The sequence below is a fragment of the Tachysurus vachellii genome, chromosome 4 (genome assembly GCF_030014155.1).
Source record: "Tachysurus vachellii isolate PV-2020 chromosome 4, HZAU_Pvac_v1, whole genome shotgun sequence".
NCBI classification, from domain to species: domain Eukaryota; kingdom Metazoa; phylum Chordata; class Actinopteri; order Siluriformes; family Bagridae; genus Tachysurus; species Tachysurus vachellii.
In genome coordinates this window covers 25,775,640-25,801,085 of record NC_083463.1, presented here as the reverse complement: position 1 = coordinate 25,801,085, position 25,446 = coordinate 25,775,640, and the positions used below count along the sequence as shown (strand labels likewise).

The 25,446-nt window shown below is 42.9% G+C and overlaps 1 protein-coding gene across 3 annotated transcripts in view; it reads right to left on the bottom strand.

Annotated features, from left to right (window-relative positions):
* The window catches only part of agap1 (ArfGAP with GTPase domain, ankyrin repeat and PH domain 1), a 136,207-nt gene that overhangs the window by 38,687 nt on the left and 72,074 nt on the right, over nt 1-25,446 (bottom strand). For all 3 annotated transcript variants that reach the window (XM_060868566.1, XM_060868565.1, XM_060868564.1), the window contains exons 4-9: nt 23,553-23,638; nt 22,529-22,670; nt 21,868-22,002; nt 13,330-13,457; nt 12,558-12,713; nt 11,005-11,097 (exon numbers count right to left, since the gene is read on the bottom strand). In XM_060868566.1, the coding sequence (XP_060724549.1) occupies nt 11,005-11,097; nt 12,558-12,713; nt 13,330-13,457; nt 21,868-22,002; nt 22,529-22,670; nt 23,553-23,638 (740 nt within the window). The remainder of the gene's footprint in view (nt 1-11,004; nt 11,098-12,557; nt 12,714-13,329; nt 13,458-21,867; nt 22,003-22,528; nt 22,671-23,552; nt 23,639-25,446) is intronic.

The following is a 25,446-nucleotide window of genomic DNA, read 5'->3' as shown; positions in this document are numbered from 1 at the left end:
ACTGGACTTGTTAAACATTAACATGCAGACAGGGTGGATATTAATAGAGTCCATGACCCAGCTGCCTCAGAGCACGACACACACAACAAGGAGTGAGCTTTCCTTTTTTTTCTTCATCACTCAACCCTCATAAAAATGCCATGTTCCCCGAGTGTCGCACATCGACAAGCTCACTGCCGTTATTGCTAATTGGAGTCTAAACAAAGCTTAAAAAATAGAAGCTCAAGAAATGAAGGACTGCCTTGCCTGACAGTTACTATGGTGTTTCCTGCTCGCCAGTACTGACGCAGCACTCTGAACGAGGGACTACATCATGTTTATCGCTTTATCTATAAAGCAGAAGGAATATACCATGATCGGGCTACTAACAAAGCTAAAGAGTTACTACTAAAGGATTTTTATAATTCATTTCCTGAACACAGAAACCAGGAGCACTACTACTAAAATTCCTGTCGCAGAGAGAGAGAGTGAGAGAGAGCGAGAGAGAGAGAGAGAGAGAGAGAGAGAGAGAGACTACAATATAGTAAACAGGAAAAAATAAAGAGTATATGCGTAAAAAAATGTGAAAGAAAATAAAGAAAAAATGTGTGTAGGTGAGGTCAGAGGGTGTGTAGGTGAGGTCAGAGGTCAGAGTGTGTGGAGGTGAGGTCAGAGTGTGTAAGTGAGGTCACTGTGTGTAGAAGGTGAGGTCAGAGTGTGTAGAAGGTGAGGTCAGTGCGTGTAAGTGAGGTCAGAGTGTGTAGAAGGTGAGGTCAGTGCGTGTAAGTGAGGTCCGAGTGTGTAGAAGGTGAGGTCAGAGTGTGTAGAAGGTGAGGTCAGTGCGTGTAAGTGAGGTCAGAGTGAGTAGAAGGTGAGGTCAGAGTGTGTAGAAGGTGAGGTCAGTGCGTGTAAGTAAGGTCAGAGTGTGTAAGTGAGGTCAGAGTGTGTAGAAGGTGAGGTCAGTGTGTGTAGAAGGTGAGGTCAGTGTGTGTAAGTGAGGTCAGAGTGTGTAGAAGGTGAGGTCAGTGTGTGTAGAAGGTGAGGTCAGTGTGTGTAAGTGAGGTCAGTGTGTGTAAGTGAGGTCAGAGTGTGTAGAAGGTGAGGTCAGTGTGTGTAGAAGGTGAGGTCAGTGTGTGTAAGTGAGGTCAGAGTGTGTAAGTGAGGTCAGAGTGTGTAGAAGGTGAGGTCAGTGTGTGTAGAAGGTGAGGTCAGTGTGTGTAAGTGAGGTCAGAGTGTGTAAGTGAGGTCAGAGTGTGTAGAAGGTGAGGTCAGTGTGTGTAGAAGGTGAGGTCAGTGTGTGTAAGTGAGGTCAGAGTGTGTAGAAGGTGAGGTCAGTGTGTGTAGAAGGTGAGGTCAGTGTGTGTAAGTGAGGTCAGTGTGTGTAAGTGAGGTCAGAGTGTGTAGAAGGTGAGGTCAGTGTGTGTAGAAGGTGAGGTCAGTGCGTGTAAGTAAGGTCAGAGTGTGTAAGTGAGGTCAGAGTGTGTAGAAGGTGAGGTCAGTGTGTGTAGAAGGTGAGGTCAGTGTGTGTAAGTGAGGTCAGAGTGTGTAGAAGGTGAGGTCAGTGTGTGTAGAAGGTGAGGTCAGTGTGTGTAAGTGAGGTCAGTGTGTGTAAGTGAGGTCAGAGTGTGTAGAAGGTGAGGTCAGTGTGTGTAGAAGGTGAGGTCAGTGTGTGTAAGTAAGGTCAGAGTGTGTAAGTGAGGTCAGAGTGTGTAGAAGGTGAGGTCAGTGTGTGTAGAAGGTGAGGTCAGTGTGTGTAAGTGAGGTCAGAGTGTGTAAGTGAGGTCAGAGTGTGTAGAAGGTGAGGTCAGAGTGTGTAGAAGGTGAGGTCAGAGCATGTAGAACAGGGGTGTCAAACTCTGATCAAATTTGGCTCGCGGTGTAATTATATTTGGCCCGCGAGATCATATCAAATGTGCCTTACAGCTGGCTAGCCGCATGCTCCGATAATACTACAAATCCCAGAATGCCTTGCCACTGCATTGACGCATAGTCACGAACAGCAAGCGCCCCTCATTCTCTGTTGACAGTCGTTAACAACCATGCTAGTCACATCGGACAAGTTAACTCCACCCTCCACAAAAATGGCGTTCAAGACAGGTAGGAGGCAGATTATCTGTTCACGAATATAAAGGACAGACCTGTTTGTCTTGTGTGCGGAGCTAATGTGTGTGTAACGAAAGAATATAACATAAGACGACACTATGAAACGAAACAGAGTGTAACAAACTGAGTTTGAATATATGTTTTCTTTATGCACTTTTTCTACTCCAAGGCATGAACTGTTAATAGTCGAAAAGTTGGATTCTCATTGAATGAAATTATTATTTTTGGTTGTTTTGTTGTTGGTTTTGAAAAAGATCCACTTCAAAAAGGAACTTAAAATGATTCAGTGAGAGGCATCATTTATTTTATTTATTTAAATAAGAAATGAACACCACTGATGTGTCTTTTATTTCAAATTTAATTTCTTATGTGTTTGTAATATCAAGCTCTGGTTCTTCCAAATCCTGTGTTCAAGCAAAACTAAAGTTTGTTTCCATATGAAAAAGGTTGAACATTACATATCAGTTGCAGTTTCAATAAATATTCAGTTTGGCCCGTGACTTTATCTCAGTTTTATATTTTGGTCCACTGTGAATTTGAGTTTGACACCCCTGGTGTAGAAGGTGAGGTCAGTGTGTGTGTAGAAGGTGAGGTCAGAGTGTGTGTAGAAGGTGAGGTCAGAGTGTGTGTAGAAGGTGAGGTCAGAGAGTGTGTAGAAGGTGAGGTCAGAGTGTGTGTAGAAGGTGAGGTCAGAGTGTGTGTAGAAGGTGAGGTCAGAGTGTGTGTAGAAGGTGAGGTCAGTGTGCGTAGAAGGTGAGGTCAGAGTGTGTGTAGAAGGTGAGGTCAGAGTGTGTGTAGAAGGTGAGGTCAGAGAGTGTGTAGAAGGTGAGGTCAGAGTGTGTGTAGAAGGTGAGGTCAGTGTGCGTAGAAGGTGAGGTCAGAGTGTGTGTAGAAGGTGAGGTCAGAGTGTGTGTAGAAGGTGAGGTCAGAGTGTGTGTAGAAGGTGAGGTCAGTGTGCGTAGAAGGTGAGGTCAGTGTGCGTAGAAGGTGAGGTCAGAGTGTGTGTAGAAGGTGAGGTCAGAGAGTGTGTAGAAGGTGAGGTCAGAGTGTGTGTAGAAGGTGAGGTCAGTGTGCGTAGAAGGTGAGGTCAGAGTGTGTGTAGAAGGTGAGGTCAGAGTGTGTGTAGAAGGTGAGGTCAGAGTGTGTGTAGAAGGTGAGGTCAGAGTGCGTAGAAGGTGAGGTCAGAGTGTGTAAGTGAGGTCACTGAGTGTAGAAGGTGAGGTCAGAGAGAAAAATGCTACAGGTCGATGTGCATGTTCACAGGTGAGAGTAAATGAGTAAATTAAAGTAAAGACCAGGATGATTGAGGGTATGACTGTGTGTGTGTGTGTGTGTGTGTGTGTGTGTGTGTGTGTGTGTGTGTGTGTGTGTGTGTGTGTGTGTGTGGGGAGGTGCTCAGAGTGCTGATTTGACAGCGAGCTCTCTTCAGGCCTGTTGTGTTGCTCTGATCAGCCGCTCTGTCCTCCGGCGATGGCTTTGCACATTCATTAGGAAAATGACAGGCGATCATTTTGCATGAGAGGCTAATTGAACGTCACGTCGGCCCGCTGATGGGAGTCGCCGCTCATTATTTAAGGTGCCAGCCAGTGACACCCCGTCTGCCCCTATTTTACCTGCCGTGGTATGACAGGCTGCAAGGTCTTTCTGTCCCAGAGAAATAGAAGACATAAATAAAACGATCCCTCCATTTCCTCCCCTGGACCACGCTTCTGCTCCTGGACACGCTTTCAGCCCGCCATCAATAACGTCCGCACCTGTACCCTTTACTGCTACGTCAATATAGCTAAATTAGCCGATAGGTGCTATTGAATGAAGATTAATAATAATTATAAAGTGACTCGGTGACCAACTGATGAAGATAAAATATATGGCGAGAAAAAACACTGCTGATCTTATTTTCCTAGAAGACCGATCACAAACCTAACAAAAGCTTCTAATCTCCTGCTTGAAAGCAGGCCAAACCGAGCTCGTATCACCCGTGATTCATTTCCACTATCTCCTCCTTTACTTCCAACAAAAGCTGGAGGCCACTTTAAGATAACTGTCCAAAAAGCACAACAAAGAGGCAGACGTCCAGCCAGAGCTGGATCATTGTTCTTGGGGAAAGCCTGAGAAAAGAGGACAGAATTGAACATGTCATCCCCACACACACGCACACACTCGCACACACACACACGCCTCTAGGCCTGTCAGAGTCCCCCTGTGTGGTGTGAGTGAGCCAGTTAGGGGGCTATCTGTCCAATGCTGGGGGTGCTCTATCACTCTCGCCATCTGATCTGGCTGGTGCAGCCATCAAGAGGCCACAATTACAAAGGACATTCATCATTAACAGATACTTAAACTGTCGTGTCCTGGAAAAATACTGACAAACTGCTGACGACCACACACCCCAAGAAAAAAGCCAGGTTAAAAAAAAAAAAAGAGGCAGGACAAAGGAAAGTCCACAAGCAGCACACATCTTCCAGTAAGTGCTCCAGAAATGGGTCCAAGTAGCCCATGAAATGTCAGAGGATTTTCTGTAGCGTTACTTTAATCTGACTGGGAGAGAGAACGTTACACGCTCTGCAGTGAACCACTTCATTTCTGTTCAGCGCTGGATAAAGCTCAGCTCTCCGTCCCAGTGAGTAATAACAGAGACAAGATCACGTGAAGGTCAGATGGAAGACACCACCAGAAATGGCCACTGGATGGAACAACATGGATGGAAATCTAGCCAAATATAAACACTCAACCATTAATGACTGGTTAAATTATACTCAACTAAAAGGAAAAAAATTGGATGCAGGAAGAAGGGAAAAATCTCATTTGTAGGAAGTTAGCTCGCATGACAAAATTGCCATCTTGTCCAAAATGGCTCCAAGCGGTGACAACCTTTCCCAGGGAAATGATATTTTTTCAATCCCACGGAAGGCGGATCTTGTCGCAATCGTTAAAGGCTTGATAGCGGGTCTTTAATATTCACCGTCTTAATTAGGGCCGCAGTTAATTTCATTAAATTCTTTCGGTGCTAAATGAAGCAGATTATGAGACATCTTTTATTGCGAAGCGTGAAATTACAGCCTGCCCGCTGCCAATGGCAGGGCCAAATTAATGAATTACAGGGTAAATAACACCCGAATTAACCATCCAATTTAACTCCTTACAAAGCACCCTGCTCAGAGGAGGTGAAACTTTGTCAAATTCACACAGCTCAGCGCCCATCCATGCACCACAACACACAATTACAACCACGCCACTAATTTCCCTTTATGATGAAGAGACATTGTCCATTCCTTTTTTTTCATTTCATTTTTTTCGTTCAAGAACGACGCAGTAAAACACGGCATAAGACTTTCATTTAAACAGAGTGCAGAGACCAAATCTGCTTTAAAGTCACACAAATGGGACATAAAAAGGTAAGAAAGGGGTAATGGATAGTTTTTAGAAATTGAGGTGAAGATCTGCAGGAGTGAAGTCCATGCAGATTGCTAAGGAAAGCTTTCAGCGCTTTACGGCCAAACACAGTCGTCCCTGCTCTTCAGCCTAATCTCGCCGTTCTGTTCTCCGAGTCATTCTCACGCTCCGTCTCGAACCATCCTTCAATTAGCGCCACTTGCTGAAATTAATTTGTTGAAATGCTCTCGCAGAAAGCCTGTCAGGCGCCTGACAAAGCCTCGTGCAGACCTCTCTGCTGTAATTATCAGCTAATTAAGAACACGGAACAGATGTCGGCCCGCTCGGAGTCATGCAGGGTCTGTAAACAAAGCTGGCGACCATCACAACAGTAGTTAGGCATTTTTTACAAAACACTCAACGACTCAATAATGAAGCCGTTTTCGGTATAAACACGCTAGGGAGAAGAGTGCCTTTGTCCAGCTGGGACTAGACAAAATAATTCAGTGGGCAAACAATCAGGACTAAATAATTAAACAAACGAGTCATTCGTGTTAACGCTTGGAATCGCTTGTCCGTCAACAGGAGAGATTGCTGCTGTGACTGGACGGACGCTTATGGTCAATAAGAAGAAAGCGCAGGGTCAGAGCTGAGCCGGTGATCGAGAGAGCTCGGAGTGGTCGCAGTAAGTCCAGGTGCCACGGCTGACCTTGGCACACCCCCTCGGTGGGGCAACAGCAGACGCAGCTCTCCTCTTCAGCTTAATTGGTGCAGAGTGGAAGCCCGCCCCAGCCTCATTAGCACCGGCCCCGCTTGCAGCATTTTAATGAGGAGCAGCTTCTAACGAGGCCATTTCTACAAAGGTCTTATCTCAGCTTAGAGTCAACCTTCAGTGCAGGAGGAAACAATAACCAATAAGAAGATCCTGACTAGTAACAAACTATGGCAAAGAGTGAAAAACACACACACCAGAGCTGAGGCAGAAAATCTGAGTATGATGATAAACTATGACAGTGTAGAATTTATTAAAAAATTTAATACAAACTTTAATGTAAACTTTAATACAATAACCAACAGAAATAAAGCTAAATCAATTTTTGACTAATCATGTCTACACTGCTGTATATATTATCACCACTTGAAGTTTAAAGCATGCAGATTCTGAGCTTCGTGTCTGTCTGAGTAATATACTAACAATTACAAACCGGGGAGAAGACAACAGACTTCTTGAATATGTTTCAGATATTTAACGAAATGGTCTTGAGGTCATGGTAGAAAAGGAAATCGAAAGCGACATGTGCACGCTCAAAAGAGAAAACACCGCAGGGGATTATCACGTCAATTAGTGTCCTGCTCCAAATGAAATGCTGGCCTGTGCCTTATATCATCATCTGAATGCCTTGTTGATGAGAGGTCAGAGGAGACTGGGCAGACTGGATCGAGCTGACAGGAAGGCTACGGTACCTCAACTAACCACTCTGTCCAAATGTGCTGAGCAGAAAAGCATCTCAACATCAGGAACTTGGAACAGTCAAAAACAGGAGAGTGACAGCAGTGGAACTGTGCTTTTAATCTAGGAATATGTTGAGCTATCTTTAGATATAAAAATAAATATAAAAAAATAAATTAAAAAATATATATATAAAAATATAAATGCTCAGAATGTCATCATTAACTGTACACATGATCAAAGTCCGTCCTATCTAGAAAATACAAGCCTTGAATGAATGGAGTTAAGGACAGGTTTCTAATGATTAACTCTGTTCATTTCAGCTGATTCATTTTCGAGCCAATATACGATATGTAGCTTGGTTTTGACTTTTAAAACTGCTAATGCTAATACTGCCATATACCCACATGACTGAGAGCAAGAGAAATGTGTATCTGTCATCCACAATGGTTTCAATGTGCTGTGTAAATATGCTGAAGCACAATCCTCTCTAGTGATGATGCTCCTTAACCACTGAGTGTTCCTGTGAGCTGGAAAGGGACAGCGGGAGGAGATCACTGGCTGAGGACAGAGCAGGAGGGAGCAGTGGATGTGATGGATGCAGTCCATTGATTCATGTCCACATGGGATGACAGACTGGGACACTGGAGAGGTCCTTCATCTGCATGTGTGTGTGTGCGTGTGTGTGCGCGCGCGAGTGTGTGGGGGTGTGTACAGTTTACTTCTGACCAAATTAATCACTCATTTTCGTACCTGCAGAGTCAAGAGACTGAGGGATGCTCGAGAAAGAAGACTCTGTGCCAATCCCACCATGACACACACTATTTAACCAGCAGCGGCTCTGTCCCATAGAGATCTAAACGCCATTTATATACACGCAAAACATTATATGTTCTTGTTTTTTTTAAACAAGTACCAGATTTTCTATTATTTTAAGTCCATATTTTGCACATTAAATGAAGCTATACGAAGAGCTGGGGACACACAAAGTATATCGCTGTGCCAGCGATAGCATCAAGCTCTTATTACACTCCTCCTGTCACTGTAGATGAATTAGAGCTGATCTATTAAAAAAAAGACTCTGCAGTGGCCATTGTCTCCATGCCACGCTACAGCTGCATGCCGTGCTGTCCAGCCTCCCCATCTGCCATCCCTGCTTCACTCAGCTTCATCCGTCAGCTGGATGCGCAGCAGAATGCAGGATGCTGAGAATGCACTACTAGCTGAGATCTCCACTCTGTAGGATGCACTACTAGCTGAGATCTCCACTCTGTAGGATGCACTACTAGCTGAGATCTCCACTCTGTAGGATGCACCACTAGCTGAGATCTCCACTCTGTAGGATGCACCACTAGCTGAGATCTCCACTCTGTAGGATGCACTACTAGCTGAGATCTCCACTCTGTAGGATGCACTACTAGCTGAGATCTCCACTCTGTAGGATGCACTACTAGCTGAGATCTCCACTCTGTAGGATGCACTACTAGCTGAGATCTCCACTCTGTAGGATGCACTACTAGCTGAGATCTCCACTCTGTAGGATGCACTACTAGCTGAGATCTCCACTCTGTAGGATGCACTACTAGCTGAGATCTCCACTCTGTAGGATGCACCACTAGCTGAGATCTCCACTCTGTAGGATGCACTACTAGCTGAGATCTCCACTCTGTAGGATGCACTACTAGCTGAGATCTCCACTCTGTAGGATGCACTACTAGCTGAGATCTCCACACTGTAGGATGCATTACTAGCTGAGATCTCCACTCTGTAGGATGCACTACTAGCTGAGATCTCCACTCTGTAGGATGCATTACTAGCTGAGATCTCCACTCTGTAGGATGCACTACTAGCTGAGATCTCCACTCTGTAGGATGCACTACTAGCTGAGATCTCCACTCTGTAGGATGCACTACTAGCTGAGATCTCCACTCTGTAGGATGCACTACTAGCTGAGATCTCCACTCTGTAGGATGCACTACTAGCTGAGATCTCCACTCTGTAGGATGCATTAATAGCTGAGATCTCCACTCTGTAGGATGCACTACTAGCTGAGATCTCCACTCTGTAGGATGCACTACTAGCTGAGATCTCCACTCTGTAGGATGCACTACTAGCTGAGATCTCCACTCTGTAGGATGCACTACTAGCTGAGATCTCCACTCTGTAGGATGCACTACTAGCTGAGATCTCCACTCTGTAGGATGCACTACTAGCTGAGATCTCCACTCTGTAGGATGCACTACTAGCTGAGATCTCCACTCTGCACAAACAGACTGCTAAGATGCATTCATCAAAACTAAACACATGTTTACATGGTCATAAAGGTGTGGGTTTAAAAATAAACAAAAGCACTTGTTCCTAGGATTCAAACTGGGTTTTGTGGGTTTTCCTCAGCGCACATGCTTTCTTATGTCAGAAATTCGAAACATGAATAACATGGACATCTTGGGTCAAGGGGGTGTTGGACTCCAATTGGCAGCCAATGATAACAGTGCTAAACACACCAGGTTTTGTTGCTAGTCATTTTAAAGCTGTTGTTCGCACGTTCACAGGAATCTCAGCACAGTTCCAGTTTAACTGATCTCAGATCTGGTATGATGATGCATTTCCTAATCACGTTACCAATTTTCCGACAATTTTTAGCTTCAGACTAAAGCGCCTGTGTGAATGCTCTCTTAAAAGTATTGGATTTAGTCCATGAATCAGATTCTCCTGCTTATCTCCAGGCTACAAACAATTCACCATATGGGGTTACATGCTTGTCTTTGTGATTGCTAATACTAAAAAAAGTTCACAAATCCTTTCAGAACACGAATCGGTTTTCCATGGAGTGCCCTTGTTAGCCATCATTATCTCTGTCATATTTACAGGAGTATTCTAATATAGCCTCCAGATCCACATGACTGAACTCTGCATCGAAGAACCATTTACACCTACAGCGCTGCCTCCATGACAAGGAAACTGCAAATCCAAACAAGTTTGCGCTTTATTTCAGAAACGAGAAAATACAGTATCAAGAAAATTGATGTTACTGTTGTAGTGAGTCAGAATTAAACCGGTGGATACACTGATGATCCCATGTCACTATTAGACTATACATTTGCATACGCACTTCAGCATCCATGATGTTGTTTATAAATAAAAATAAATGCAAATTCACATTGTGCAAATGAATGTGAATTATGTCTCAAATGATATGCTGCTCTTAATAATCTTACATAAGAATTATCTGATTGACATCTGAATTTGATTAAAGCACGGCTTTTCTATGTAAGGTCGGAGGAATGGAGCAGTTATAGACATCGAGACATGAATGAAGGCGTCTATGGAACGTCGGCAGTGATGGAAGTGAAGCTCACAATTCTCTCCCAAAGCCTCTGTGGGGCATGCTAACATTGCTAAAGGGTGTCAGCAGCGCACTAATGAACACAGATCTCATTTAAAGGGAGCGCTAATCAGAGGCACAATTTGTTCATTAGAAAATTACAAACAAGGCCGCCACGCCGACATGAGAGGGCGCGATTAGCAGTGCTAATTACCTGATTCTTACACTCCAGTTGAGACGCGTAGCAGAGAATATCTTCCCCTCCCCCACTTCTCTAGCTCGCTCCTCTTGTTTGTGACAAATTAAAGCCAACTCAAACAATCTCTCCCCGAACACAGCAGGGAAGAGTGGTGGGAGATGTAAGCTACAGTGCCAATGGTCTCATCAAAGTGTTTGACTCGACAGGAAAAGAAGCGGCCTTTGAGGGGGGATGGGTCCATATGTTGACCCTCAGACCACACTTCATTAGGATCCTTTTTAGTTTTTTTCCCTTTCCCTCTTCTGTTCTCGACAGGAAGAAAAAGATGGAAAGAGAGCTAGAGGTAGAGAGACGGACAGAAATCCCTTCCCACTCCTTATCCTAATGATCTTGTTTCTGCAGACAGGAGATCCCTGCTCTAACTGATGTCAAGTGCACACTTTTGCCGTTAATCAAGGAGATGGCTTCAAACGGGCCCAGCGTGGGTCTAAGTCCTGATCACAGGCCTCCCTGGCTCACAATGTACCGCCCCTGGACACCAATTATCACCATGCAGACGGCCAGGCTGGATCCTACCTGCTTAATTGGGATTGCGCGGCCGCTTCCGATACTGTCCGCTCGGCTCTCCAGTCCTTTCTTCTCCTTGTCTGGTTCGCTCGCCTTGCGAGACTGCAGAGGGAGGAGAGAACATAGGGTTTTTTGTGTTTTTTTTAAGCAAGAGGCTTAGTGAAAGGCAAGTTAGCTGCTGACTTAATCTGACACCTTCATAGACTAGAGCTGTTCTTTGGTCTGCTTGACCATGACATGACCCCGGTGCTGTTTTGCACAGAGCTCGACTTTCTATTTCCAGGCACAGAGCATTTACAACTAGGGACGCACCGATACCACATTTTCTCTTCCGATCCGATACCGATACCGATATCTGTGTTCTGTTCTACCTTTAAAACTAAAGAATGTATACAAATCGCTTAGTTATTAAGATTTACTTGTTTGTGGCAAAGAAATAAAAAAATGCCCATTACTGGATGAAAAATGAAAACACAAGAAACCTTAAAAAAAGTATTAATGCAGTAGCAAAAGGTACTTTTAACAGTTAGTGGTATAACGATCTAAACCACATATACTGCAATTATTAAATTAAATTATTTTCTGAAGAAAAGGCAATATTTTAAAGTGAATCTTAAATTAGAACTCTTGAAACACAATGCAAAATGTATTAAACAGTAAACCTTGCACTCATCAAAAAAATATTGCAATGCAACATTGCAACAACCAATGGAACAACCATGTCTAAGTATATAGATGTCACCAATGACATAAGCCTGTTTCAGGATTCACTTGATAAACTTTGTCAGGTTTTTTAGGAATATTAGCATTTCTGCTCTCTCTGCTAGTAGTCGAGAACAACGAATTCCAAGAGCTTTTCTGTTATTTTTACAGCTTTTGCGCTCTGTTGTGCCATTTGACTCTGAAAAGCATCCGTCAGGGTCACCTGCCTTGACGGATCATCCTTTTTCCGCTTAACTTGCACAAACTCCATGTGTTCTTTTACATGATGCTTCTGAAGATGCTCGATTAATTTTGTCGTATTGTAATTCAAAATACTACATACACCTCTTAAAACTTTGGCTTTACAGACATTACAATTTGCAGTGCTACTCTCTGCTGAATCAAGCGTAAAATACTTCCAAATGAGCGACATGTTTAACACGCTGAGGTAAATGGAAAGGGTGAATGCTAAACTGGCTAAAATGCAGGCGGTTGTGCAACATATTTCCTATAAAATTTATTATATTTATTTTCATTAATGCAATTTAATATATAAGTGTATTTTTCTTATACCGTAAGTTCAGTCAATAGTCTATGATGTTTGCTGTTCATTAATCAATCACCACGGGTATCGGATTTGGATCGGTCACGCACCACCGATACACTCAAAATGCTTGGATCGGCGCCGATACCGATCCAAAATTTCGGATCGGTGCATCCCTATTTACAACCACTTCACACAACAATAGTTTGTTTATGCATATGTATGACACAACAAATTTAGGATTAAATATACAAAAAAAGTTACCTGAACAACCTGTATACGTGTATTTAGATGTGTGTATGGCATCAGGACTGACCGTGAACAGGTTGGAGCGACGCTTGGACTGCTTGCGAACTGGCGTCGGCGTGTTGGCCGTCTGAGGCACGTCGATGCGGAGCTCCTTCTGGCTTGTGCTGGGAGTGGAGGGTACCGAGGAGGAGTAATCGCTCAGACTGCCTCCACCATTACTGGTCTGTCATAGTGCAGCGAGGAGACGGACAGAAAATAGGAGTCACTCCTTTTATCATAAGCCAATGATAAGTCCATTCAGTCCAAATGATACTGCTTGGTAATGAAAAGCTCTCACTTAGGTTGTGATACACTATAAACTGTTTATGTTTACAGAACGATAGCATCCTAACAGACTAAACACTGGTTACTGTACCTGTCATGTAGTGTACTGTATTGTCTGTTTGTCTTGCACCGTCTTCACAAGGCTGTACACATGCACTTTATGTGAATAGGTTCATTTTACTTTTTAGCCCTTTGCTCTGTGTTGTCTTATGTAACTCTGTCTTTATGTAGCACCAGAGTCCTGGAGGAACGTTTCTTTATTTCACTGTGTGCTCTTTTTTGTTTTGTTTTTTGAAATGAATTGCATGTTAGTTTTTGCTGGTGGTGTCTGTAACCAAAAGTAGTATTGAAAAAGTCTGGACCCTTTACCAGTGTAACAAGCAAAGTTAAAGCTTAAATATTGCAAATTCTAAGAGAAATGCACTGTAACAGCAGATAAATACTTTAACACACAAATGCCACATCAAACAACAATAACTGAGAAAAGACGTATGTGTGCACGCACAGATCCTTACCTGAGCTATGTGCACTGCTGTGACCGGCGCCGCACACACAGAGGAGTGGCTGGGAGAGTTGGGGAGGGACTTGCAAGGCCCGATCGATAACTGCTGCTTCTTCCGGTTTGCAACAATTTTCTGAGCCACTGAACACAAAATACACAGCACACGTGAGAGATGTAGAGAAGTGAAAGCAGATCTCAGACAGCCGGTGATTTAGAACACTAAAAATGACTTTCACATTGACATTTCCGTCTTCCGTACTTGGACTAGTCCACTACATTACCTCTCATAAGAGGCTGTCGAGCGGTGCTGACCCGCGGCTCTAATTCTCCCATCACTCAGCTGCCGAACCCCCAGCATGACCATTATTTAACTATTATAACACCACTTTCATTACTCAAAGACTCCCGGAGAGCGCTATCGGCGCGGGCAATATGGCCATGTCAATCAATCGCACTCCACAAGCCCTTATCGATCACCGGGCAAGCGGCCACGGCCGCACAGAGCTGATGTTCTGCCACTCTGTCATCCTCTCCCTAGCAGCTACATTCATCTCAGGCTTCACCTCAAATATTCCTCCACAGCCACAATAGCACTTACACCAGTGAATAAACTTGAACATCTTAATACAGGACCTAACACACAATTTACACGCCATTTTCAGCAGGAGACGTCTTGAGCTTTCCCAGCTAAAGCGGTTCTGTACCAGGTGAGGGTTAAAAGATCCTCTAATCGCCAGAACTCAATTACCGTCCTCCCAATAAACATGGCCGAGACTCATTGCCATCGAAATGAAGTCATTGTTTTAATTGGACCTATTAAAGGCTGAGCTTTAACGATGAGTCAGCCATAAACATTTACCTGCAGGTGAGAGACTTCTGTCCAAGGGCAGTCACGGTGCTTGTCTAACTCACACTCACTCTCACACAAACACACACACACATAATGCTAATGTAATGCACACTACATTACAACAACAACAACAACATGCTTAGAATCCTTTACTAACCTGCATCACTTTGACCATTTTAATTATGATATACCGACAGCCTCCATGCAGACGCTCACACAGCCGTACTGACAGCTCACACCATGTTCACACCACCCTAACATCACTCCTTACGTGTTAAAGTACACCGCACCCTGAAACTGTGACAGCTGGGAGAGCCATGCTTGCAAATCCATAGCTATATTTTACTTTAATTGTTAAGAACACTTATGATAAGCCTGGGTTAAATATTTAAACTACGCAAGTAATGCAATTTAACTTTACCCATCAATCTCGGCTCCCCTGGTAAGAGGCAGCCATTTATCCTGGTGAGAAAGGATGATCAGATTTATGGCAGATCGCTGTGCGCCACAGAAGCAGACTTCGTGCAGTTAAGATTGGAAACTATTTTCCAAGCATTGTGTATACTCAATACTGAGGCCATTTAAACACACGTACAGTAAAACACTGTGTATCTTATTCAGTGTTTTATTCAACAACAATGTGTTACATCAGCACAGAATATCAAATCACAATGGACAAGTGGTTCAACCTTATACATCGAGATATAAGAGAAGGAGGAAATAGGGAGACAATAAAAGACCGAAAGAAGAAGCAGAGAGGGAGAGAAGGGAAAAGAACGAGGGAGAAGGTGGGGGGGAGAGAGGGAGCGCCCTGCTGAGTTTATTAGGCTGCTGTCAGGCTGCTTAACAGCAGAGTGCTATAAATATTAACTAATGAGTTGGAGGGAGCGAGAGCCTGGAAGATGATCCAACACAAAGGTCACACAGCTACCTCACTTACCACTCAATAATTACACCACACACACACACACACACACACACACACACACACACACACACACACGTAAACAACATGTGTCAACACTTGCAATAGATATTCACCACACACTTTACAGCCAGAAAAGCAGCTCTGTTCTAAGGTACAAGATATTAGATAAAGGTAAAAGTACAGACTTTAAAGTGTTAACTTAATAGGTGAGACAGCACGTCAAAGATAAAACCCACTTCATGGTTAAGACATCTAACAGTTTACAGACAACAAAACACTGACACTTTCATGTGTACAATATTTACCTCAAAATCTGTAACTAAATAAATCATTAGGGAAAAAATGTAAAAGACAAAAGATATTCTGTAGGATCTCGTTACATGTCTCGTTACATTACATGTTGCTTCAGTCTTTACTCATTGCTGAATGAAAAATACGACATTTAACATACTTTGTGTGTTTTATGCATCAATCGCCATAACATTAAAAACCATTAAAATCCCTCAAAACAGCTCTGACCCCTCGAGCCTTGGACTCGACAAGAGCTCTGAAGTTGTTCTGTGGTATCTGACACCAAGACATTAACAGCAGATCCTTTAAGTCCTGTAAGTTATGAAGTGGAAGCTCCATGGATTTGTGTTTCCAGCACATCCCATAAACACTCAATCACACTGAGATCTGGGGAATGTGGAGGCCAAGTCAACACCCTGGACTGTTTGTCATGTTCCTCAAACCGTTCCTGAACGGATTTTGCAGAGTGAACATCATCCTGCTGAAAGAGACCACTGACATTAGTGAACACTGTTGCCATGAAGGAGTGAACTTGGTCTGCAACAATGTTTAGGTAGCTTCTACGTGTCAAAGTAACATCCACATGAATGTCAGGACCCAAAGTTTCCCAGCCGAACATTACCCAGAACATCACACTACCTCCACTGGCTTGCCTTCTTCCCATAGTGCATCCTGGTGCCAGCTCTTCCCCAGGAAAGTGACGCTCACACACCCGGCCGTCCACATGATGTAAAAGAAAACGTGATACATCAGACCAGGCCACCTTCTTCCATTGCTCCATGCTCCAGATCTGATGCTCACATGCTCATTGTAGATGTTTTTGGTGGTGTACAGGAGTCAGCATGGTCTCTCTGACCGGTTTAACCTACACAGCCTCATGCAAAGCAAACTACGATGCACTGTGTGTTCTGACACCTTACTATCATAGTCAGCATGAACTTTTTCAGCAGTTTGTGCTACAGCAGCTCTTCTGTAGGTTCGGATCAGACGGGCTAGTCTTCACTCCCCACATGCATCAGTGAGCCTTGGGTGACCATAACCCTGTCTCTGGGTCACTGGTTGTTCTTCCTTGAGCCACTTTTGGTAGATACTAACCACTGCACAATGTAAACACCACACAAGACCTGCTGTGTTGGAGACGCGCTGACTCGGTCGTCTAGTGTTCACTATTCAGCCCTAGTCAAAGAGGCTCAGATCCTTACACTTGCCCGTTTGTCCTGCTTCTATCCAACTGACTGTTCACTTGCTGCCTTATAAACCCCTCTCCTTGACATGTGCCATAATAACGAGATAATCAACACTGCTCACTTCACCTGTCACTGGTTTCAAAGTTATTGATGATCTAATTAAATACTACTATTAATTACTAACTATAACTGAATGACCAGACCCTTAATCTCCCCACATTTTCCAAATTATGGCTAAATATCTTCTGGAAAAACAAAATGAGCACAAAGCTGCATTCCTGTTCGTATAAGTCAAAGGTAAAGAGCTATTACTCACGTGCACTACCTTTGATCTCACTTGCTTGTGGTCAGTCAAGCCAAGACTAAATCTGTTACAAATACTTTATTTCCATAAAGAAAAGATAATCATGGTGTATAAATGAAATGTAGGTAAATGCCGAATGTATACATCGCACACTGTGTCCATCAGGAATGTGAAGAAATGGGCCTTCAATATAAAAAAGTGTGTGTTTTTGAGTGTGCCGTAGTTGTACAAGACAATATGAAACCAGATAATGAGCATGTATCAGAAACTACAATTAACCACAGTTTGCTAGCATTCTTCTATTTCCTATAACTTAGGTGCTGACATGTAGAACAAGTAAATAGCTTTTCAGACTGAGCGAACATGCCAGTGCTGAGAGGCCAGTGGTGACCATTAAACAACAAGCACAACAACTAAACTAATTACGGCAATAAAAGTATATGACGGTGACAATGGCGCATAATCAGAGGACATTAAAGGCCACAGCGGAGAGGGAGGGAGGGGTGGGGGGGGGGGGGTGAGGTGGTAGACTGCACAGCGGAGCTCGTTAGTAGTTAGTGTGCACTAACAAAGCTCTCCATCCCCGGCTCTGACACCGCCGCCGACTTGCTAGCGGGGGGAGGGGGATAATTAGGATAATTAAATTAGTGTGTTGATGGACGCAGTCTGGGGACATGTCAAAATCCCTCACCTTTAGCCAGAGACCAGACACACACACACAGAGGCATAGACTATAGATAAGGCACCTACTGTATATACTCTCTCTCTCCCACACACACACACACACACACACACTCAGCTAAACCCCTGGCTGACCCTGAGTAAATAAATTGGCTCTTCATTTGTCCACTGGCTGTCCCGTAAACGCTCCATTATATAAATTTAATGCAGATAACTACTACGCCAATTATTTTTAATGGTTAATGCTCTTGTTATTCATGCAATGGCATTCTGTGATTGCTGCAACTCGCTGGCCTGCATTATTTGATTTACAATATTTAGCCGTTGTATTAGTGCACGTTCGACTACCAACAATTATCATTTAGCAGAGGCAAAAGGCCAGTGAGGGCCATCCTCTACCACGGCCAGACAAGTTTACATGGACTTTTGTACCAAAAAGTGTTGATGATCGCAGCAACATAAATGTTAATAGCAAAAAAAAGAGAACATAGCGTAAACATACATTAAGCATTTTTATTTACTTTTTTAGAGTTTTTTTTAATGTTTCCTTTCTATAAAAATTACGCCTGTATCAGTAATCGATGTTTCCGCTTGATCACATGACAAACATGTATTATGATTCTTGAAGGTATTTCTACATACAGTCTGTGACACAGTAGTGCTGTATTACATCCTTATAACAAACTAAAAATAAACTATCATTACTATACAAAATCTCTCTCTTTATACATCTTTTTTTAATATAAAGTTATAAAAAAAACAAGCTGCCTCCAGTTCAGTATTTAAAAAGAAATCTTTTAATTAAATTCATTCATTTCATAAAAGTGGATGACTGTATTTCTGTAAAGTGACACTGTTATCGTACTCTTACCCAGCTCTAATTATTCGACCATAAAGGCTTATTGTGTTTAAATGACAGCTTAATATTCTTACAATACACTACAATATAAGATTTTTTAAAGAAATCAGCGTCAGAGGGGTGAAAAACATAGAGCCGATTGAAATACACGCGACACGCAGCCCTGCTGTGTCACACAGTAGAAAATCCCAACTACCATGGATATGAAGAGAAAAGGGCTAATGTAGAAAGATTAGAATGCTTTACAGAGCAAATAAGAGAGTAAAGATTCAGCCGGAGCACATCTAACGAGGGGATGATGTCATTAAACAGCTCATTATTTTTTGTTAAGCGTGACTCTTGTGCTGTACGCAGACGCTGTGCTCCGCCTGTAGTGAAGAAACGGACCAAGACTGCATCGCAAAATTAAGGTCATGTGCATAGTAATTACGGCCGTGGCGTTGCGCTGATGCAGGAATGAACCCAAGTCAGGCAAATGAAATGGAGTGTGTGGGGCTGCACATGGACACACATGTGCACCTCTGGGGGGGAACAAAAAGCTACCGAGAAGCCATTGCGACAGAAAACATTAAAATAATCATTTTGGTACTCATCTATGAATTCCACTACAGTGGATAATTAGAATGCGTGATTAATTGAGGATGATGGCATAACTAATACGAGGAGACAGCGTCAGTAATGATAAGAAATGTAGCCTTTTCTTGCTCTCATTTGGATCTGCTGATGAGATATCACATGGACACTCTCCTTTTCTTTCCCACACACACACACACACACACACACACACACACACACACACACAGCTAAATTATAGCAGACTTGGCTGCAGCCAACAGTGTAATAATTAAGGGGATAATGGCAGAGCGTTTAGAGTGTAAATCTCCCTCCTGGGCCGAGAGCTCGGCACTGTTCAGACAGCTCGGTTTCTCCTCCACAGCTGCCTGCAACTGCTACCGCTCACACACACAATGCATATAAACAGACAACTAAATTTAAACACATTTCCAAAAATAAAGAGTTTTGTAAACAATGTTTTTTGTTCTTCTTTTACCCGCCTGAATTCCCCAAAGACAGAAGTCTGTCACTCACCTGTCACTTTTTCACACACGGACAAAGACAGAAAAGCAACCAATAAAGAATAGTGTTTAAACTGCTTTATTCAACAAATACACCAGATGTAACTACACAAGGCATCTACATCTATGTACGTCTATGCTGGCTTTTCTGCCCACTTCTACACGTTCAACAGATAGCTGCTCCTATAACATCCTATCATATGTGAGGAAACACAAATGAGCCCTTATATTGTTGACGTTTGGCTCCCTCTAGTGGACGACATGCATAATGTCCAGCACTAATTACAACCCTGTGGAGTAAATCACGGAGTCTCGTTCATTTTTCTTTATAGAGGCACTGCTGAATGCTTGATTCTCATTGGTCAGAAGTCGTTCATGTTCCTTAATAGCACACCTCTGACAATATATTAATATGCTTGCTCTAATACATCATCCTATCGTGTGTGTGATGAAAAATGTCGACTTTGATATAGTGAAGTTAAAGTAATAGGCAACGCTGTCGTTGGGAAGACTTTTTTGGTTCGCAATATATCGTATATTTCCCCTTTTAAATGTTCTCGCCAATTTGACCACCTGGCATTTTTTACCCATCATCCACTTCTGCTCCATCATACCACAACTTCAAACCCTGCATGTCCATTTTCTACAAGAATTAGACGTGTAACACCCTCAGAGAAAAGCTCTGACACATTCATGAGCTCACTGTTTCCCATGTAGGGCTAGAATCACCTGGGCTGGTGATAGTGTGTGTATATATGTGCGTGTATACATGTCTATCAAAGAGTACATCATAAACAACGACCCTAAGGTGAGAAGGCATTTGTGCTTTGGGTTTGTAGAACTTTACTTTCAGCTCCTGCTTGAACTGCCTTATGGATTAAACTTGGACTGAAACGTAATACATTTAAACACAGACTGGAATCAGCTATGGTCTGACAACAAACTCAGTAACACACTGTAAGGTGCTTTGTTATCTAAATAAATGATACAAAATGACTCCTGGTTAGAAATATGAGTAAATAAATTTTTAAAAAAATGTAAAAAATAAATTAATTTATTTTTTACATTTTTTTTTTTTATTTACTCATATTTCTAACCAGGAGTCATTTTAAATAAAATTAAAAAAATAAAATAAAATTTTAAATAAAATTAAATTTAAATAAATTAATTTAAAAAACAAAAACAAACAAAAAAAAACACTTCTGTGCTAGAAATGACAAAACGTTGAATAAATAATTATTAATTATAAAACATTAAAAACATCAGAATGTCCTTGGGCCTGCAAAATGGGGTTTCTCACAGGAACCCCAGGTTGTGGTAATTTATTTTCTCCCAAATTTTTTTTTGTTACACTGGTAGAAATCAGAACCTAACAATAGTTTATTCCTCCGCCACTGACTGCATGGTCACTGCAGAAAAACAGCTCAGAGTTCACTCACACCTCCAGAATGTAGTCAACAGAGAGAGAGAGAGAGAGAGAGAGAGAGAGAGAGAGAGGAGGGGGGGGAGTGAGTGAGTGAGAGAGTGTGAGTGTGTGTGTGTGAGACAGAGAGAGAGAGAGAGAGAGAGAGAGAGAGGGGAGGGGAGTGAGTGTGTGTGTGAGAGAGAGAGAGGGAGAGTGTGTGTGTGTGTGTGTGTGTGAGAGAGAGGGGGAGAGGGAGTGTGTGAGTGTGTGAGCTCAGCATTTAATGTGCAATTAGTGCATGATTAACAGCTACTCTATAACAAGTCACCTTGATCATAGTTCCTCACTCGAACTCAGGGTCTTCCTGCATTTTACCAGTGATACAGAGCTGACTATCTGACTGAGACATTATATATATATATCGCATCTAGCAACAAAATGTTGGTAGACTACTATCATAGTCAGCATGAACTTTTTCAGCAGTTTGTGCTACAGCAGCTCTTCTGTATGTTCGGATCAGACGGGCTAGTCTTCACTCCCCACATGCATCAGTGAGCCTTGGGTGACCATAACCCTGTCTCTGGGTCACTGGTTGTTCTTCCTTGAGCCACTTTTGGTAGATACTAACCACTGCACAATGTAAACATCACACAAGACCTGCTGTGTTGGAGACGCGCTGACTCGGTCGTCTAGTGTTCACTATTCAGCCCTAGTCAAAGAGGCTCAGATCCTTACACTTGCCCGTTTGTCCTGCTTCTATCCAACTGACTGTTCACTTGCTGCCTTATAAACCCCTCTCCTTGACAGGTGCCATAATAATGAGATAATCAACACTGCTCACTTCACCTGTCACTGGTTTTAACGTTCAGTTGAAGCTGAAGCTACTAAATAAAGCCAAAGTTAAAAAGTTAAAGTTAAAACTCTTTTGTAGAATATATTACTTGGAATAAATATTAGCACTGGTGCTTACCGTCCTGAAAGACACGCTCCACGTTAAGGCCGTAGGTGGCACAGGTTTCGTAGTACGTGCATCTCTTCAGGTCATTGGAGAGTTTGCGCGCTCGAACGTCATCGATAACACGAGGGTTAGCTGCACTTATAGCATCTAAACACAAAAAAACGGCGTTCAAACAGATCCAGAAACAGAAGGCTGAAATTTTTGTGTGGGGCACAATCTCTCTCGAACTAGCAGCTTTCTAAAACAATTTTTAGAAAACACATATTTATAAATGCACAACAACTATTACTCATGGACATCTTAATGGATGATTGTTTCACAGATAATATAAATGCAACCAAAGCTGTGTCAATGTTTGGATTATTTAATAAAATGCTTCTGTTTCATACTGAAAACTGAGTAAGCGGCAGGATGGTGAGCTCATGCAGTGCTGTAATTCAGTCAGTAGAGGGAGCTACAGTATCACATTTCTGACAGAAACAGCCGCACAGCTGAGTTTTCGTTCTCTTATTGAAGATGTAAACATTCCCCATAAGCAAAGAGAGAATTTTCAGAAGCTTGTGACTGCTGCTTTCGGCTACCATTCACTCACAGAGTATAAATATTTATTAAATGTATGTGATGAAGGCTCCATGATTTTCAACCAAGAGGAACTTGTTCCTTCTCCACTCACCCTGAGTTCCCACTAGCACCAGGGGCACGTCAGCAGTGTTGCGGTAGTTTGCCAGGCGGCTGTAGTAATGATAGACTGTCTGAAAGCTGATCTCGTCCTCTAGACTAAAGACGAATATCACTGCGTCAACCCACAACGCAAACTGAGAGACAGACAGAGAGCAAGAAAAAAAAAAAAAAAAAGAACAAGTTAACACAGTAAGTGTTTTGCTTTAATGAATGTGTTGTACAACAATGTTCAAGGCCTAATCCTACTCAGCAGCCAAAACCCAGCTCGGACTCACTACAGAGCCAAAAGTCCAGGTGACGGACTAGCATGTTGTCCAGCTCCTACTAAGTCGAGCCAAGCCGGACCACCAGCCCACAGGTAGAGACGATTTGGTTTGTTTCAGGTTCAGTGAAATATCAGGACTTCCCTATGGGCTAAAGTAAAGGGTTGTGCTACATTCACACAAAAACCCCAAATGTCCCTTCAGAATGTTTCATTTTAGCCGCAAGAGAACTGATCTGTTGTCAAGTGGAACACTAGTGGCAGACCTAGTTATCTGCTGATAAACTTTATCACCATGGCAACTTCTCACTACAGTGACTGGCTAGTTGCGAGGATAAAATGGCTGTATGTGTGACCGTAGCTTCAGGCTCCCAGGCCCAGCTTCATCTCGTAGACTTTTGGTTCTCACTCTCACTCTCACCAATCTCACTCTCACATCCACATAACTGTGTACACGTCTAATGTTAGCCAAACAAACTCTGACGACATTCATGAAGTACAGAAAGCCAGAGAGCTGCAGGGAATCCAAGTGGAATGATTGTTAATGTGAGGCAGACAGAAGCGATGGTGTTCTGATTTGTATTTATGTATATTTTTGATTGTTTTTTGTTCATTCAGTTAATCATTTCAATCTTAAATGAGAACGATTTATTTGTTCAGATGTCAGTGTGACTGCTTTTCAGTTCTGAAAGAAAAGATCCACACAGTAATACACACTGAGGAGGTGTGTTGAAAATGTGCCTGTAAATCCTACCTGAGCCTCCGGAGGGCCTCCTTCGTCTCTGATAAGAAGGAGATAGCTCTGTCCATCCACGACTATCTCCTTTTTGAAGCGTCCGCCTGCAGGAAAGGAAGAGGTGTTAATCTGAAGTACAGAGGGGTAACAGGTAAAGGTGACGGCTAAAACGGATGGTGGTGTGACGTGACGTCTGAAAATGGATATCATGGGGAAATGGAGGATGATTATTTTGTGTATTACGGCCGCAGACACTGTGCTGGTAGGATATAGATGGGTCTGGGGTTCAGCTCCCTCTTCTAACTGGAAAAAGCTAACGTATTTGTAAACATCCTGTGATGTTAAATGAAATGCGAGTGAGAGGTCTAGTTTGTCCTGTAGATAAGTGCTGGTGGCCCACAAAACTCCCCTGTGTAAGTGAGTGGAGGCCACATGAAAGGAAATAGTGAAGCATGACACACACTCACACACACACCCCTCTCTCTCTGCCACACTCTGAGAGCAAGCACCTTCTTGTTTAATAAAGCATAAGAGGATTGTATGGGATTGAAGTGGGTGTTATGTTTACATAGAGGGTCTGTGGAATAATCCGTGTCTTAACCTGAGCTAAGCTTAACACGGCTAATCACCTTGGGTTTCAATGAGAAATGATTCATCCCAAGGAGAGCTTTAATAGGATGTAGCTGAGGTGAGGTTCCGACCTCCAGCCTGTCACTTCTGACCCCAGGCTGCTCAATCACGTGGCTTATAAAGCAGAGACCCGATACAGGAAAAACATGAAAAACGCATTTCTAGGTAGAAAACCACTCAGTCCCTAAAGAGATCTGAGGAAGGACATCAACCATGATTTACACTTCTGCTGACGATCTGCACTCCAAGCAGGAACTTGCAGACTTTTTTCCACCAACGCGACATGTTTATTTTGATTGTGCTCTCAGCGTTAACGCATTAATAAGACCTGTTCCTGATCTGGTCCTTTGAAGTCCACAGCGTGATGGAGCTGAGCGATGGAAAAAGCTGTGGAGATCGCAGATATCAGTGTCTAATCATATGTACCTCCTGGTTACACTGATCACTCTCATCTTAATGAAAACAGTAAATAGGCACTGTGATGCTGAAAGCTGAGAAAACCCTGAAGACAAATGTTGGGAGACTTTCAGTCAAATGCACAGCAGCGAGCTACAAAAATCTCTTAAAGTTCTAAAGTCCCTTTTTGTTCCTTCAGCTAAACAAGCGCAGGATGTTCCTTCCAGGTCCGGAATGAGGTACTGCCTCTAATGTCAAGTGGTGAAGTTTAGGTGCCTCAGGTGTGGGTCTTGTACAGGTGTGATTATATAGTGGAGCGAGAGATTGACAGATGGATTGGTGGAGCATCCGCAATACTGGGGGAGGTCAGAGAGGTCTGGACATTTAGTCTGCCTCACTGAGACCCTGAAAATTTATCAATAATGAACAAATAAGAGGTCTTTTTTTATCCATTTATAGTTACTCTTGAAGTTGTGGAACATATAAAAAAAAGAAAAAAAATAAAAAAAAAAAAACCAGAATTTTTTAACCCTAAGTGTAGCACTGCTGAGCATTATCCAGGGTCCAGATCCAATGCAAGGTTCTCATTAAAGAAGATAAATATGAGAAGTGGCTGTGAAGCAGCAGCTCTGGGAAAGCACTGCAGTCTCTGTGTGCAGTGTGTGGACCTTTTGGCTTTTCCGTAATGACACAGTTGGACATTTGTTTCCCCCCACGTGAGAAAAGGAAGCAGAGTCGGGGCAGGAGAGGCAAGGCCGAACACGCAGAGGGCTGCATCTATATATAACCCTGGTACAGTAAAGCTGGCCAAAAAGAACTAGGAGGGTGAAAGAAATGGGAGAGAGGGAAGGAGAGAGAGAGAGAGAGTGCACACATAGAGGGCATT